The sequence below is a fragment of the Falco cherrug genome, chromosome 7 (genome assembly GCF_023634085.1).
Source record: "Falco cherrug isolate bFalChe1 chromosome 7, bFalChe1.pri, whole genome shotgun sequence".
In the NCBI taxonomy this organism is placed as follows: Eukaryota; Metazoa; Chordata; class Aves; order Falconiformes; family Falconidae; genus Falco; species Falco cherrug.
The window spans coordinates 23,319,711-23,338,290 of record NC_073703.1 but is presented as its reverse complement, the minus strand read 5'-3'; the positions used below and the strand labels follow the sequence as shown (position 1 = coordinate 23,338,290).

At 40.7% G+C, this 18,580-nt stretch overlaps 1 protein-coding gene across 1 annotated transcript in view; it reads right to left on the bottom strand.

The window, feature by feature from the left end:
• Window positions 1–45: 45 nt before the first annotated feature.
• UBE2Q2 (ubiquitin conjugating enzyme E2 Q2) overlaps window positions 46–18,580 on the bottom strand; it is a 52,268-nt gene continuing 33,733 nt past the window's right edge. The window contains exons 6-13 of the mRNA XM_055715612.1: window positions 15,205–15,289; window positions 9,829–9,889; window positions 7,752–7,842; window positions 7,324–7,382; window positions 5,762–5,810; window positions 4,767–4,862; window positions 2,517–2,583; window positions 46–704 (exon numbers count right to left, since the gene is read on the bottom strand). Coding sequence (XP_055571587.1) covers window positions 673–704; window positions 2,517–2,583; window positions 4,767–4,862; window positions 5,762–5,810; window positions 7,324–7,382; window positions 7,752–7,842; window positions 9,829–9,889; window positions 15,205–15,289 — 540 coding nt within the window. The 3' untranslated portion in view covers window positions 46–672. The remainder of the gene's footprint in view (window positions 705–2,516; window positions 2,584–4,766; window positions 4,863–5,761; window positions 5,811–7,323; window positions 7,383–7,751; window positions 7,843–9,828; window positions 9,890–15,204; window positions 15,290–18,580) is intronic.

Here is an 18,580-nt window from a genome sequence, read left to right as displayed (position 1 = left end):
TGAACAGAATCTAAACAAAGAGCATCTTTTCCAAGAAACAGTTCATATTCTCATACAGCCATGAAAAATGTTTAATGACTTAACATACACGTGTTGTTCCTATATAATTAATTTGGAAATACTACAGATGCTGTCATTTTTAGACCAGAAAAAACTACTGTGATTTGCAAGACCTGACATATCCTAAAACAGTATTAAACAATGTATTAAACTTCTTGGCTTTAAATGAAACGATACAACGCAAGTCTCCGCAGTCTGCATTTTGCAAAAGGTAAGAAATACACAGAAGTGTGTGAACAACTCACTCCTACTGAATGATCTTTAGTAACTCGATAGGCTGCTGTAGGGAGCTTATGCTTTCAAATAAAATTAAAAAAAAAAAAAAAAGGGTGGGGGGAGAAGGGAGGGCGTGGCCCAAACACGCTTAATCCATAAGAACAAATACGGTAAAGGCCCAAACTGCTCAGTCCAGGTACCTAAGAAGAGCGGAATGGTAAGGCTGTAACTTATACTTTACGTGTCAGTTGACAGATTATCCACTAACTTATCTAATAGCTAAAGTCTTCAGTACAGCTGTTATAGGGGCACTCATAGCTTGAGTCTGTGTGTTGGAAAATATAAAAAAGAGCTTGTTTTGTTGACATTGGTCCAGGTATACAACAGTCCTCAATGTTAGCCATCTTCTTTTGGAGGAGTGTACCAGCCTATGGAGAACAGAGAAATGCGTTAGGGACCGACATCGCTACGTCAAGACCATCTTTACCCATCTCACTCCCAATCGGTGGGAGACGGCAGCCTCGTGGGGCTCGTCCCTCCCCTCTTGGAGCAGGTCAGCTCAGCGAGACCCAGAGCGCCCTGAGGGCTAGCGGTCCGCAGAGGGAGATGAAGCATGCGGCATATGTTTCAGGATCACATCCAGTATTCCGATGCGAAAGGTAAAAAAAAGTAAAAACGAGTTTGAGGGGTTTTGTGGTAGCAGCTATCCTGAGCTGGACATCAATGGAGGAAGCTGCTGCAGGTTAAACAAAACCAAACGGAAGAGGGGCAAAACTCCCAAGTCTTCAAGCCACTCAGACATACAAGTGTGGCTACACGGAGATGCCGACGTACGAGCCCCCTCCTGCATAGCGCACAGCCAGGCGCACACAAGCATTTGAATGGTTTACCCTGCTCCTGCACATCTTGCTGTAGGAACAGGCTCAGAAGCGTCAGTTGAGTAACTTGTCTCCTGATCGGATTTGGCATGTTTTAGCAGTTGAATCGTACCTGGTCAAGTGTGCAGTTTTTTTCTAGCCACCTCCAGGTCTCTCATCTTAACTCTTTCAGACACTATTGTAAAAATTCCTCCGAATTTTTATACAGTGAATACAGGGCCTAGTTATGTTGTCCCAGAGAACAGGTAGCAGCTCTAAGCTAAAGACACCTTTTGCAGCAGCAATAAATGCTGTGACTGCTTTGTGTACAGCTCCTGACGCGGCAGTAATCACTGTAGTCAAGGCTGGCACATAGCTAGAAGTAAACAGCCAGTCATACCGGCTTTTGTGGCAAACTAAAAAAGCAGAAGACTCAGTTAATGGCAAGATCAAAATATCATCAAACTGGAAAGCATTTTAAAGTAGTTATCTTTGATCTTCCTTCCAATATCAGAGGCAGCATTAGGTTCAATTTTAGAGGTAGGGGAACAGAGATGCTCACTACAGTCACGCTGAAATACGCTCTCGTGTTCACAGTGATACCAATTCCCAGAGGACACTGTGTCCAGCCTGAACCAAAGAACATCATGGAAGTGGTAACTGCCTCAGCTCCCCTCGTCATGAGACCAGGGTACCGATTCTGCTGACTATTTTTACATAACATGTAAGCTACTTAAACCTTTTAAAGCCTCAGGTCATTTGTTACCTTCTCATCCTGGCACAATGAATGAAATTATACCTGAAGCACTTAAATACTTTTTTTCTGCAGCTGAGGCACCATTAACTGGCTTTTAAAGGGTTAAAAAACCCCACACAAACAAATGTGTCTCCCATTTCTTTTGCACAATTTTCCAGCCAGTGTACTTCACCTGGACTTTTTGTATCTTTTAGTCTCTGCTCTTTCTTTCCGCTTTATCTCTTCCTTAATGATTATTACTGCTAAGGTTTTGCCACACTGAAACAAAGCCTTTCGAGGCAAGAGGCAAGCTTCCAGCAGGTACTTCACTAACAAATAAGACACTTTAAAAGCTACAGTGATGATAAAGTTCCTAGATCAACTAGCTGAAAATGAAATTGAACTACCTTCCAAAAGATAGTAGGAACACATGGAACATTCACAAATGCTGGAAGAGTTGCAACAATTGTTAGTCAAGTTACTTTAAGCACTATTGTCTCTCTAGTGCAAGCTAGGAGAGAGGAACCACCATTTACAGCCCTCCCAAGGCCACTTAAGGCACTCCAGCACTTCAAGTATTACTGCAGCCAAACACCAATTCCCGGGTTGCTGTGCAGACAAGAACAAAGTCACAAGAATATACATACCATTTTTCTCGTGTATTTGTACTAGTGACTTATAGGACTGCTGTGCTCTTGCTAGATTATATTGATTCTGAAAGGAGAACAAACTAATGTAAGAAACCCTGCATCTAGATAGGCAGGACTTAAAAACAGTTTTACGAAGAAACTCTACAGTGTGCTTGCAAGTAAAAACCATACACAAAGTTACAACATTCCTGGCTTTAAAGTACAAGATTTTCAAGACAAATACCCTTATTTTCTCATTTCTCCTCCATCATAATGACAATAATTTGCATACCCTGCTGCTGGAAAGATCCTTCTCTCAGAAGGTTCAGAACCTGAGGTAAGTCAGAAGTGTGGGCAACCACAACAGCGGGCTTCAGACAGTCTGGACCCTAACGCTGCCTTCCTCGGCAGGGTTAGACAGAATTGTGATCATCAACTTTCACATCTTTTCACTGTTCTTGAATCACTACTAAAAAACTGGCATCCAAGTGACAATTTCTTGGCTAAAATATTTAAACACCCGTTCAAAATAGCATTTAGTACTTCGAAGTCTTTTAAGTTATGGTCTGTTACCAGCATGCACACTTGAACTGACTAATGATTTTGATTAACGATGAATGGCTAGCTCAGGATTATTTGCATGTTATTATTTTTCACTCCTCATGAAACTTTACAGGTGTTTAGTCCAGCAAAAGGAAGAGAACATCAGTGTATATCATCCTGGCAGTCAGGCTGTCATCTATAGCCCTTCTCAGAGCCAAAATTTCTAAGTCCTCCTGATTCCCAATTCTGATCCTCCTTCCCACCCCTCTTGCCAATACAGGGATAGTACAAGTCTAACTACTTTCACACTCTGTCCACCCCAAGGTTTTACTCTCCTCATACATTCATAATTTCACAGAATCACAGGCTGGTTGGGGTCAGAAGGCACCCCTGGAGGTCACCCAGCCCAACCCCCTGCTACAGCAGGGTCGTGTCCAGGCGGGTTTGAATGTCTCCAGAGAAGGAGACACCACGACCTCTCTAGGCAGCCTGTGCCAGGGCTCTGTCACCCTCGGAGTAGAGAAGTTCTTCCTCACGTTCAGATGGAGCTGCCTGTGTCCCAGTTTGTGCCCGCTGCCCCCTGCCCTGCCGCTGGGCACCACTGAACAGAGCCTGGCCCCAGCCGCCTGACTCTTGCCCTGAAGATACTTGTAGACGTCGGCAAGATCCCTCTCGGCCTTCTCCAGGCTGGGCAGGCCCGGCTGCCTCAGTCCTTCCTCATCAGGGAGATGCTCCATTCCCTCATCATCTTCATAGCCTCCCCTGGCCCCTCTCCAGCAGTTCCCAGTCCCTCGAACTGGGGAGTCCACAACTGGGCACAGCGCTCCAGATGCGGCCTCGCCAGGGCAGAGAGCGGGATCTCCTCCCTCCACCTGCTGGCCACGCTCCTTCTCATGCCCCCCAGGATCCCACTAGCCCTCCTGGCCACATGGGCACGCTGGGCTGGCCCACGGGCAACTTGTTGCCCACCAGCACTCCCAGGTCCTTCCCCGCAGAGCTGCCCCCAGCAGGTCAGCCCCGGCCTGGGCTGGTACGCGGGCTTGTGCCTCCCCAGGGGCAGGACCCGACACTTCCCTTGGTTGACCTCCATGAGGTCCCTCCCTGCCAGCTCTCCAGCCTGCCCAGGTCTCGCTGAAGGGCAGCGCGGCCTTCACCAGTCAGCCACCCCTCCCGGCTTTGTATCATCCCCAAACTTGCTGAGGGCGCGCCCTGTCCCTTCATCCAGGTCACCCTTTTCCTGCTGATGTACTTGAAGAAGCCCCTCATGTCCTTGCCCTCCCCCAACAGATTTAGGACCTTAGCGTTCCTTGTCACTCCCCTGCATGTTCTGACCACGTCCCTATGTTCCTCCCAAGCGGCCCGTCCTTTGATCCACGTCTCATAATCCTCCTTCTTCTGTCTGAGGTTTGCCAGAAGCTCCGTGCTTGTCCATGCAGGCTTCCTGCCCCACTTCGCTCCATTTCCTACTTGGGGGGATGCACCCATATTGAGCTTGGAGGAAGCGATGCTTGAGTATTGGCCAGCTCTCTTGGGCCCCACTACCTTCTAGGGCCCTAACAAACTCATAGTTAACTGCCCGTAAAGTACTCACGCATGCACCAGACATCAAGATAAATCAAAATGCAAATATATTTGTAATGACAATTCTGTCATCAAGCATCTTCTCTGCAAGTCAAAGAAACAGAAGCCTAACAGTAATTTAATTCATATACGCAGCACATTTACCTTATTGGCTCCAAACTGTACTCTGGCTTTTCCTTTGACTAAAGTGGCATTGATCTGCATGATGACTGATTCTATTGAATAGGCACTGCTCCAGCCCTGGAGAAGGAAAGAAATATTTCTATATAACACGTACTCACTGCCTTTGCTCACCTTGCAAATCTAGTTTGGAATGTGTGCTTAGGGATTATTTATTTTTTTTCCACTCCCACACTCCAGTTTCAGTTTTACCTACTTGTTCCCAGTTAACTTTTATTTTCCAGAGAAAATCTGGAAACCGATACACAGTATTAGTACCAAGACCCTGCAGTAAAAATGAAAAGGCTGAATCACACATTTCCAAGACACAGCGAGGCAGAAACAGGATTAACTCCATTGTTACAGCATTTACAAATTTTCAGCAATGTCACAACAGAAATTACAGCTTCTTGTTGTAAGCAGAAAAGATTGCAATCTAATGAAGTCATCCAGTGAGCTATGACAATTTTGCTTCCACGAAAATTACTGCTCATCTCTGGTATTGCTTTACCTTTCAGGGTTCACAAAAGTTTCTGCCAGAGCCTGCAGACATCTACTTTGTTCATTTACTACTTAAAGAGAAAGCCAATCACACTGTCTACGCAAGAGTGTCTATGCCTAGAATCCTCTGCATTCCCCACTTCTCCAGAGCTCACTTTGTGCAGTAGCAGAGGCTTCTGGAAAAGAAAACAATGCATCTTGCTCCTCAGAACTCACTCTTTACACTGGCTTCCTCCCAGAAATTCTGAGAATTCAAAGTTGATGTGCTCTCACTTCTTGCCTCTTCCTCAGACCTCTCGTAAGCCATCCAAGATCTCACACAAGATCAGCAAGGCAAATCTTGTGGGACTATTTCACCATCTTTCCTTTGGAGTGTGTAATTTATTCCACACAGGGATTCTTCAACTCGGGGGAAACACCTATTTTCATTATTTTAAAGCATGCTTTGTTATTATCCAGATAACAGAGCCTGTGTTCACCTGTTTAGTAAGAAGTTCCATGCATAATGCACCTCCACCTAGGACATACCTAGAAACAAATGTGAAAGAAAATATATTTGACATCAGCAGTTAGTGAAAAAAGATGAAACTGTTCACACAGCCACACAGCATTTTAAGCTCTTGCAGGCTAATTTGTTAATTTTTTTGTTCACATAAAGCTGAAATGCCCTTTAACTAGTAATATATTGTAACTAGTTAGCCATGTTATACTTACATACAGAAGAATAGCATTGTGAGACCAAAGGAAAAAAACATAATTCCTTTGCTAATGACAGTTAAAAAATCAGAAACCAAGCTAGTCTACACAACTGTACACAGACCGTGAAAAAAGGAAGGTTGCTTTTTATGGCTACACTCTGCATATGTAGTAGTGACATAGAGTTGTAAAAAACCCAAACAAATTCACTTCTGTAAAGAAATTTAACACAATTCCAAGCAATGAAGGTATACCTATAAATCAAAGATGTAGACAAATGAGATTAGAAAAGAGCAAGTGAAAGTCTGCTCTATAAACCACTTTCTAGTTTCAATCACACTTAATCACATGTTGTGCTGACTGGGACTCGGCAGTCGGAACACCCGGCCATCACAAAACCCGGACTGAGGGAGCAGAATTTGCCACTCCGAGAAGATAGTCTCCCCTATGACAGAGGCATTCAAACAACATAGATCTGTACAACATCCCTAGGGAAACAAGCAGTGAAAACCTTCAGGGCCATTCTTTCTTTCGTTCTACTGGGAAGTCCAAGTATAACAAAACCAAAATCCAAATGAGCTTTCTGGCATCTGGCACTGCTTGTTTACTTTTTTGGTAGCAGCAACCCTCAGGAACACTGTTTAACTGCACTATTTCCTGAAAGCAAGAAAGACACACAGCAACTAAAACCAAACCAGATTCAGCACCAGCTATCGCAGACCACGATACTTTCAAAGGTACAGGTATCACCTCCTGTCAGTGAGAGATGCATAAAAGCCTTGGAAGGTGAATTTAATCTTCTCTCTATGGGTATATACAAGACAGCACTACAAATACGTTTTAGATGCCTGTTACAGCACGGTGTCCATTGAATTTAGTGGGTTTGTTTTAGCATTTGAAGAGTTTTTAGGCAAAAGCTTTACAGCAGGGTTACCAGCAAAAGTCAGTTAAAACTATACGACAAGTTTAAGGCAACCCAGGGATCAAGACCCCTTGTCAAAGTAAAAACTCAAAGCACGTTACAACAGAAGCAACAGCGACGTTAGCTATCCACAGAGGACAGTTCCTAAACTTTATGGCAGGCACAGATTCTTTCAAGGCTTGACACAAACAAAGCAAGTCAAAGCGGAATTGCACCCAGCTGTTTGCCTACTATTGGCTCATCGCTTGAGAAGCAAGTCTCGGTATCACACTGAGCTCTTCACCAAACTCAAGGTTACAGCTGCTCATGCTCTTAAAAGTCTACATGGTCCTCTCGAAACGTTCCCTGCAAACCCAGTCAACTAGTCTCAATTGTAACATTTTTACCAGAAAGTAAAATTTCCGTAAGGCAGCTCACACCTACCCTCCTGTGAGCACAGGAGATACCACTCGCACAAAGGGAGGATCAAAAGGGAAGTTATCCTGAAAAGCATAACAAAAAACAACGTTAAGAAACATCCCGTGCCATTGTTTTCCTATCCAGGAAGTATTTCATTAGCCTAATTTGGCAAATCAGACTTAAAGCAGTAAAATTTAGCAGTAAAATTTTTCAGTTCTCTATAAAGCACTTTTTCACAGTACTGGCTATAAAGCAGTATTTGGGAAGCTTTAGTGCCAAACTTAAAAGTGGCATTTCCACCCCCCCCCACCCCTCCCTTTTTTTTTTTTTTTTTTTTTCTTTTTTAATGCAACAGCTTCATCTTTACCCAAGTAACAACTGAGGGTCATTTCAGTCACTTTCTATGGTAAGCTACAAATGTAACCCCAGCATTCCTTCCCATAGACACATACCTTAAAAGAGAAGTTGAGTAAAATGTATTCTACACCTTCTTTTTCTTTTAAGACCTGAAGATCACTATGCAGTGGGCTATCAGGATCAACCCTATAATAGAAGCAGGGGTGAGATCCTAGTTGAAGTGAATATTTTCACTACCTGTAAATAGTAATTACTCTTAAAGAGCTCCTTTATGTACTTGTAGCTTACAAACTGTAATTTAATGTGAACTGTAAAAAACTCTGGCTCCCTTTACAAAGTAAACACGTTGCCATGAGATCAGCATGGAAGCTTGCTGCAACACACTACATTCCCAATACTAATCAAGTGTTACTTGAACATAGTTAGCACAAAATAACCTTTTTTTTTTTTTTAAATAGCAATTTTTATTCTCTTCAGTTCACTGGAAATCTGTGTTCTGAGAAAGGGGGCAGGGGGATTTTAACAGGAAGACTGTATGATCTAGTTTTCAGTACGCAGTGAAACCTTTATGGAATATGTTATCGCAGCTCTGTATCAGCTGTTAGAAGTAATCCGCATCAGCAGAATTACTGAAGCCAGCAGCTTCTACTCAGCAGAATTTCAACAACTGTTTGTTGCAAAATGCTGGTGTTGAGCAGCCTACACTAATGCAGACACTACTGGGTTAACCCCACCCAGGCTCTTACACCCCAGCTTTCAAAAGAGAGGAGTCAAAAAAGGCCTGCAGCAAGCCAAAAGCATACATTAGACATATGTTACGGGCTATTACAGCCAATCCTCTGCTGCAGGTGAAACCAACAGTCATCTGTCCCCACCCTACCAGTGGGAAGGGGTTTCAGAAGAAAATCTCCCAGTGCCCCACAACCCATCGTATCCAGCCACAGCTTGTACTAGGCCAGTTCAGTTACTTGCTCTAGTAACGATACCGTTCCTTAGTCAGACGGGCTCTTTTCTCTCTGACGTTTAGCCCCTCAACTCGTCTGCACACACGTTGGGTTTTTTTCAGACACTTTTTGCTGTGACAAACACACAGTATTTCTTCTCTTAGTCATTCTGGAAGCCATTTGCTGCATGTGCTCCATTTTCTCTTTATTGAAGGTAGAAAATCAGACCTGTTCACGGCACTTGAAAACAGGTTTCAAATCCCTGCACAGCAGTTTGAGCACTTCGTTACAGAAGCGCTGAATGGACAAGGCCTCCTGTAATATGGCACAGATTTTTCTGACACACGTCACCCCTGCCATTTTCAGCTTCCAAACGTTCACACGCCTGTGATTACACTAAGGAAACAAAACTGTGTTTCAGCAGCTGGCGACACAGCCATACAAATCTTACCACTAGGACACGGCAACAGTTCCCACGGGCAGGTCAGCTACTGTGCTGAAACAGCTTGTGCCCTTACACGTATTGACCATGACAGATCTGAACTGATGGAAGTTCTTTCATCCACTGCCATCTTCTGCAGCCACCCAGCCTAGCCTGGATAGGCTTTTCCTTCCTACAGGTTATCTTGTAGGATAATGGCAGGTGATCCTGTTACCTTGAATAATTTCAATATGATACCTCTAGAATTAAAGTTATTGGACTACGGGTACCACAAGGTGAGTTCTCATCTAGTACACACAGTGAAAATCAGAAAAGAGCAGACAAGTAATAATTATGCTGTACCTAAAAGTTTCAGTCCTATGTGTCTGCTCAACTGCAGAAATAAAGAACTAATGAGACTAAGACCGTTCTGTTCCTTCTTACATCGTGAATGAAACTACAAGTTGCATTTTCTTGAAATTAAAAACAAACAAAACCACAATAAAATCATCCAGACAAAAAAATTTCATCATTTAAGGCTTCATATTTTGGAGTAGTTTTGGAAAGAATTGAACAGTAATGAGAGGTACAGTAATACACACTGTGTTGACTGTGACAAGAGGGTTTGTTTTTTTGCCAGCTCAACTACTACAGTTGAATCTGTGTGTATTTCTCTATACCAGAACTGTAGCGATCGCACACTACTTTATATGTTCTAGCTAGAGATTCTCATCTGTCAGAAGCAAGAATCTCTGCAGCAATAAAAAAAATGGATTCTTCAGGACATAAAAAACTTGAATAACTTACTTTAGAAGCTTAACATGCCATTCATACAAGCTGTCATTTACCAGTTCCACTGAATATATCCCTGTAGAAATATTAGACAGAATTAATTATGCACTAAAAGTTTACAGATTTTGTTTACAGTATTACAGATTTTGCAAAAACATTCTTTGTTTTTAAGTACAAACACTGTCAGTAGATGTAAGCAATAGATAAAATACTGAGATACTGATACTGAGGCAGATCCTTCCTTCAGGAAGCAGCAGCAGCTACTTCCTCCAGAAGTAGCAGAAGCACTTCTGCGCAAGACAAGGAAAAAAAGTCCTTTCACTTCTATAAAAAAAAAATATCCACGTGAATCAAAATGTTTTTCTGACACCCAACCATTTCCCCTTCTCCCAGCGCCCCTTCAAACTTTCCACAGCTACAACTCCAGCTTGCTTAGTGCTCAGTATATTTTATACCCAGTACATGACCAACACACTTTTAAAACACTTAACACACAGTCTGAGTATGCAGCATTATATCTCATGGGTTCCCGTCTGTACTGGTAGACCAGGACAGAACACTGGATAGCATGTGGAGCAAAACCCCAAAAAAAGAAGATACTGTATTGGATGAAGCACATTCCCAGCAGATGACCAAAGAAACCAGAAAAAAGCATCAAAAGAATAGTTGTTTCTGGCAGCCAGCTAGTGGTATTCAGCAGTCGGTAAGTTTTAAGCACATTAAACAATAGTTATGCATTTCATTCAAAGGGAAGGATGAAAGGTTATCTGCCGTTTTCTCGTATGTTCAAGCTTCCTTTTGCAGCGGTTCACAAGCAGCCCAGGAAAAAACAATGAATCTTTAGCCATCAGACAAGATTTAGAAAATGGTATTGGTGATGTTCAAATGTCTAATCCCTTCCCCCATGGACTATTGATGCGTACACGCTAAACAACTATTATTAAACTTGCTCTTGTTAGCTGGGCCAATATTTAACAGTGTATCTGTTGCTGACATAATTATTGGGAAGACATACGCAAATCAGGAATCAGCCTAGGATTTTTGAAGGATATACAACCCATAGATTGCACTCATCACATTCTCTCCAAGGAATTATAGTATTCATTTCTGAGAATTATTATTCCAGAATACATTATCTTGCCATTGAAACTTTTAAGCATTAGTACTTGGGAGTACAGATACCATTTCAAGCTGCCCAGACACCTTTCCTTCTCAAAGCATTCTAACACTAAGTAAACAAGGTAAAGAAACCATGCTTGTTCCTCCTTACCATAGCACCACAAACAGTGGGTACTGCAGTCAAGATAATGATTTCAAGTTTTTTTTAAGTCTAGGACAACAAAGCAGGTCTGAAAATTTAGTCACTGTGCTCTCTCCATCTCTTTCAATCAGCAGCTAGTTCAGAGACACCACTCATTTCTGTTCAAGGATGAACAGAAGAAGCTATTAAGGCCTTTTTCCAATTTCCCAGATTCAAGGATGTTATTTTCTGAATTGCCCTTAGTATAAGTGGACACCACGAATTGTATGAATTTCAGTTTGTACCGCTCCAATATAATAACAGAAGAGTTGGCATTCAGAACTCCGCTCATTGTCAACTCCCATTAATGATGAATCTATTCCACCATTATATCCAGAATATTTCTTCCACCTACCTCCAAAAGGGAGCGAAGACTGGAAGAAGCAGCCTCTCAGTATTAGATTTGCCTCCTAGCACAAGTATTAAATGCTTGTTAAAGACAACAGAACAAGTTACAGTAAGGATGCTGACAATATCCTAAATAATGGAAGATGACAAGAGAACTTCTATCAGCTCGTTTATTCACTAAGCCTCTATCCCTATTCCTGTGTTCCTTCCATCGCCTCAGAAGTCCTGCTCTTGCCCAGCATTCCTGTACCAGTCCCTCATGTTTTGCTAGCTTCCTTTGAGGAATAACTTTGGCTCCCCTCGAGAGCTGCACTGTCCCTAAACCAGAAGCTGTAAACAGGTTCGTCAGAGACACGTGCATAGTTCAGGACCGACAAGAACGCACCTTAATGGAACAGTGAGCTACCTAATGTACCCTTCAAGCACCCACGTTTTGAGCTGAATAGTATCTGTACGTTCTCATGAACAGCATCAGAGTCGCTCGCTATCTTGACACAGAAGCTTCTTAACAACAATACCCAAAGGGGGTGGGGGTTTAATAGTGAAGAGGTGTTATCTGGAACCAGCTCATGTGTTTTTCTTAATTTAGGCAGTAAGAGGGAAAAAAAGTTATTGTCAAGAAGAATTTGCCTGATTAGTATGGATTCCTGAAAGGCCTTTAAGGCAGCGAAGGGAATCAAGGTAGGATCCCCTCACTTCAAACACAGGAAGTTTTTTGGTTTGCCTCTCGAAGAGGCTATCCAAAGAGGTGATGCAGTACAAGCAAGCACACAGAACCATGAAGCAAGCAAAAAACTGAGATGAAAAGGCAGGAAGAAAAACAACGCCTTCAAAACACAGGCAAATGTCTTACTTGTACCAACTTTACTACAACTAGAAATCCCACGTAGTCTTTGGATAAAAGCAGTGAGTTGAAGACACTATATATAAACAACACAGCCGCTAAAGATACTAATAGGAAATATTTCATTTATTGTCTCCAAATTCTTTGTTCATCCCCCTCCCACCCTAGCCTTCCTAAATGACGTTAAGGCCTTTGGGAATTCTTCCATATGAACTATCCAAATCTTCAACTTTGTATTTAGAAATGAGATCATCTTAGTTTGGAGGACTTGTGACTCCTATTATCAAAACAAACTAATGAAACCGTCTAATTTGTAACATAATATCTTAATTTGCTGGAGTAATTTCTGCTTCTGTTAATTCATAAGAAAATAGCATTTTCTGTTTGTTTTTAAGGGTAGTTCTTCACCTAGATTTTCCAGTGAGATGAGCAACTGTCCTGTTAACAGCAATCTTTTGCTTTAACTCCAACAGTAGCATTTCAACCAGTAAAGGAACTTCAGCTCAAAAATGCATAGTACCTTGAATATACACCCATAACTGAAGTCCTGACAATGTTTTTTAACGCTAGTTGTGTATAACATAGTTTAAAAGAAAAAAATTTAAAGGACTATTACTACAAGTACTATTCACTTCAGAAGTCCTGGGGGTTGTCCCATTGTCAATCCTGAAAACATGTAACCTCACATACACTAAAAGTGATCCTTATGCAACTGAAAAACAGCCTTAGGATTTTCTGGCTTCTATTACAAAAAAAAAAAAAAAAAAAAAAAAAAAAAGTAGTGTTAAATTACCTTGCAACAGTTACCAGAACCTTTAAGTTTCACAATGGTTCCCTTTGTGTGTTAATAGTAGGAAATTAAATTAAGGGAAAAATGGACCATGGAGCAAGTACTCAGAACAAAGATCACATTAAAAAAACAGAAAGCCAATTATCTACCATGCCCCTGCTCACATGGTGACAGTTATCTAATAACCAAAGACAGAACTAGGCTATAAAAGCAGGAGTTTTGTGCAGAGGAGAAGAACTGATATTTAAATTCACTCAAGGCCTAAGAGACTAAATGAAGCCGTAAGGAATGAATCTAGGTAAGTTTTATAACAAAGAGCATCATTTACTGGCAAAATTTAATAGATGTATCAGTAGGATGGTGTTGCAAAGCAGAATTGCCATCAGTTTTAGAGCGTCAGCCTTCTTTTGACACACTTCATTGCCATGTTTTAGAGATCGACACAAGGCATCTAGTTGCAGTCTTTTTACATATTTCTGAGTCATAAGCTAATAATATGTTACTACATTCACCCTTTAGTATCTCAGCTTTCTTTACGGTTTAGCAAGATGTACTTTATCTCATCATTTAGAGTATGCTTTCCTACATCAGGAGTTCAGTCTTCTGTGACTAAGATTTTTTACTCACCTAAAGCCAAGAAATGGCATTATTAAGGAACCTAAACCCTCACCTCAAGCTACGCTTTTATGGGGGCTCCTGGTTGTGCCTCCAGCCATACCGCTACACAGTTAAGCGCCATACAGTCTTTATAGTCACGTATATTTGTTACACCCAATCGTTTTTCTAACCACAAAACCAAACCCTGAAGATCATACGTGGGCAATAAAGCATCCCTCGTGACCTAATACAGATCTATTTCTAGGCTCTTCCTTAGAACCACTAATCCGTTCTTTACCAGACAGACGGTAATTGGGGCATAGCAGCAAGCACTCAGCTGCAATAAAGCCTAAAAGAAGTAGGCTGCATTGTATCAACACTAGGTTACCCGATCAGATTTATACTTCAGACCTTTTACCACTGTCCACAGTACTTCAACACATAAAACTATTTACCTAAAAGGTAAATACAGCAAATCAAACAGGAGACTCTTGTCTCTTCAACTCTGTCCTTTTACACATGAATTAAAATGCCATAGCCACCAAGTGAAATTAAAGCCCACTAGAAATAAACTAGAGGATAATTTCAGAAAAGTAACAGATAGATTAAAGTTTAGACTGACTTTCTAATCAGGCACTCCTGCTCCTAGCCTGGCCTGCACCAGGTTCTCATACCTGGCTGCAGTGATGGCGTTGTCTATGCAGCTGACCTACACGAATACAACTTGCCTGAAATCCATGTAATTTCTATTTCTCATATGGTAACTCTCAGAAAAATCAATATACCCATCCCTTTGCTGAGCTAGTTTCAATACAGCCCTTATATGGAGCAAGTGGAACAGCCAACCACCTGTCTACCTAAAGCTGATCAGTGTTTTGTTACTCAAACAAATTTAAAGGACAAGTTTGTTTTCTGTTGCCATTTGTAACCTTATTCCAAGGAATACATGGAGCTCTGGATCAGATTAACACAACCAAAAAACCACAAAAGTAACAGCAGTGTAATTAAGGCTAAAACCTCCGTGATAACTAAACCTTCTGCTGTTAAACACAAATCCCCGTACAGCAAGCATCTTCTTGTGAGCAGTACTACACACTGTTAGTGGTCAAAGCTTTTGCCCTATATGCCTGGAGAGCTTAATTTCAGGTAGATCTGAAAAGTCAAGAAGTCCCACAGAAGTGATTTTGAGTTGTTCTTTCTAGTCATCCACCCCAAGAGCATTCTCACAGTTACACCATTCCTGTAAATTCTTGTATTAAGATGTGCATAACAAAAAGAAAGAATGTTTTAGAGGATATGCATCCTGACTTCCCTTTTCTCCATAAATACACTCTCTTATGTAATGACATTATATGTAATGTATGTATCTATGTATTCTTGTGTATATGTGCACACATATACACACGTATATACACACATATGACAACAGAACGCAGAAGGATAAGCAGAAAGCATTTGCTAAGAGAATTCTTCTAAAGCGTATTTTAAGGAGGGAAATCTGAAGCATTTTACCTGTTTTGTAACTCTGTGATCTATATATATCCCTGAGTTCTTTCATAAGTCGATCTGAAGCCTGAACTGACCCAGAGACTGCACCCTGAAACAAACAAAAAAAACTCCAAATAAGTGAAATGCAGTATTTACAAAGAGCTTTATTTCCATTACAAAGTTACACTCACTAGAAGGTATTAGGAATATACTATTTTCTGCATTAGGATTAGGTTTTTTCAAAAGTTACACATTCTAGTGAGCAAAGACTACCGAAAAGAAACAAGACACTCCCTCCAAAGCAACACATTATAATACACTACTATATGGTATAAGTGATACAAGCTTTTAATCAAGGTACAACAGACATTTTTTTCTGTAAAGGCATTTAATCCCTTTGGCATTTTGATTTCCAAGATGGACACACAGTCTATTTCTGATAGAAAAATATTTCATTTTATATTCTGCTTTTATGTACTAGAAGCAAGAGTAAGACTAATCCTAAGAACGAGCTTCTGCACATAAGGTTTTACTGTTTTCTCAGAAGTATATTTTTATTTGGTTATGAAAAAAAAAAGGTACAGGGGTTGGGAAGCATCCACTATAGAACAGCAGCTTCTGGATGAATTAAGACCAGCCAATATACTTAGAAAATGCAGAACAAAAGCAACACTATTATTTGCAATAGAGTGGGAAGAAAAAAAGTACCCTCAAATGCCTACACAGAGGAATACTAAGACAAGTAAACGTCAAAATACCAATTTATTTTTTTATTATTATTATTTGCCATACTTTTTGTGGTTTATGCAACCTGGGCAGAAATCGCCTCTGTTCTTCTAGAGCTCAGTTCTGTGTTACTCAGCATCTCAAAGTGATAGAAAACTTAGCATACGATTTCTGAACATGGTATTTCAGCCTGAGAGACAGTGCTTAAACAAAAACCAGAAGTGACATACATATAAAATATGACTGGCTCTAAAACCCACCAGTTATTGATGAAGCAAGGAACAGTTATCAAGTAACTGATGTCTACTTGTATCAACGGCTGCTGCACTACGTGTATTCTGCACACATCCCCAACGCTGACAGTTCTGTGGCCTTGGCATTACAATTTGTCCCGATTTTCTGAGCTTTAAAGTAAGGACAGAACTTTTTCCTCTGACAGAATTAAAGTGCTTATTTAATGGCCACCAAAAACACCTACTACACTAACTCTCTCCAATTCAATGCCAAACCTAGCAGGAAAGATTCTGATACTAATCCTTAGGTGTTACATGATTAACCTGTTTATATATTCTACCCAAAACACCATTTTACATTTCTGGAAAACAGAGATATAAAAAGTATCATTACAAGATTTAAAATATGGAAAAGGAATGAAGACTTCAAATGAGGTAAGGTAGTTATCACCCTGAACCTCAACCCCAAGAAACTTTGGCTTTCACTGGCAGTCCATTCCCCAAAGGAAGAATCTTTATTGGGACCCATGCAGTTCTCTGCTGCTGCTTAGACTGCGGCCAGTCCCACTGAAATGCAGGCTAATACATGTGGCTCACAAACACGGTTTCAGGATAAGGAAGGAAAAAAAAAACCCAACAAAAAAAAAAAAAAACAAACCACAAACACCACCAAACAGAAAAAGCCCCCACCTAGAATAAAGTTAATTCAGCCTCTCTATATGAAGTACTGAGGTATTAGCTTATGGGAATGTTTTTCCTACTACAGCTAACAATTCGAAGAGAGATTTGTTTCTCCAGTTTCCTTTCAGACACTATGAACATCTACAAACAGATCCTTTTTTGACAGAAGTGTCAGAAAAGTATTTCTGGAGGAATCTCAAGCAGCTGTGACCAGAGTCTAACACCTATCACCCCTGTTTGCCTGAAGTCGGCAGTGACAATATATGTTCTACAAGGTCTTAATTGTAGGATCAAGCTATTTCTTAATAAAGATTAAATATCAGTAAGTTACTTGATGCTAAAGCCTCCACATACTCCTTTGTCTTCGCTGTTCAGTAGCATCATATAATATGTTTAGCTTCACACTATAGTGTGCAGACTTAAACTGTTCATTTTCATATTCCACTGGATTTAGTTATGCAGATTTCTGAAATTCCACTCGTTTTTATTTAGGGACTGGTATGAAGAATGAATTTGTAATTAAATATGCAAATAAAAGGCAGCTCCTTTTATCTGATTAAAACAAAAGCTACGTAAAGACAGGGCTCCAGACAAGTCACTTACTTTACTGAAGCCCCTTGTCTACAGAGCAGTATCAAAGAAGGGATTTCTCTTCCTTTAACAGCAAGCAAATTAAGTTTTATGAAAAGAACCTGGTTCTTTAAATGTTATTTGCAGATTACTATTTATATGCACTACTTGCAGATTAGTTGGAAAAGAAAGCATTACACTTAACAAGATAACACAATAGAGTGTTAACCACCGTTCTCTGTACAATTGCTGTGCTTTTTCAGACCTGTACTGGGAGTATTAAGGTTGAGACTCATGGATGTGTTGAGTCCCCAGAAAAGAAACCTCCAAGAGAAGTGTCAGGATTTTGGCTTTCCTCTGTGCAGAGCTGTGCAATATCCTTGCCTCACTTGCCGTATTACTTACTGAAAGAAAGAATTCTCTTAGATTTTTCACAGAATATCAACCTCTATCGGCAATTTAAAAACAACTTTGATTCTCAAAGACATCCTGTGGAAAACTAGTTTCCTCATTGCATCTTTATTTCTATCAAATTAAGCTACTGAATTTCTGTACATAATGCTGGAAGGTCACCTTTGCCTATGAAAATTTAAGAATCTTCTGCGCTGTAGTAATTTAAGAAGCAAAACTTAACATACCCACATACTCCTGAGTGCCATAATAACTAACTGCTAATAAACAGAAGTGGTATTAAAAAAAAAAGTTAGTTTTAGTACGTGTAAGCTAGCCTCAGTAGACTTTGTCTGTAACAGTGTTTTTCACCCTTTTTTCCTAGGACTTTCTAGTTGGGTTGCCCACTCTAAATATCATTAGGCTTGCTACTCTAAGCAATCGATAGGCTGCAAACTAGTAATCTATGATCGAGAGAGAGAGGCTAGCAAGCTTAACTTAAGTAGTTCAGCACAGCAGCTTGCTTTACGTGCTCTGAACCACCCTCGGAGGAAGTCGAAGAAGAAGCCTGCAGAGATTAACTGCTACACCTCTTGGTAACTTGATGTCAAACACCACTGCTTTGAAACACAGCATCTTCATTCTGGTGTCACTTTTGGTTTTCATAACTACTGTTAAAGTGCAGTTAAGAAGAGTGTACTTACTACTTGGATCACACCACTGCATGATGTAGTACAGCAGTGAGTTCAGTTTTGACTGTAATGGTACTAAAATTAAAAAATTCAACTTTCAATACCTTG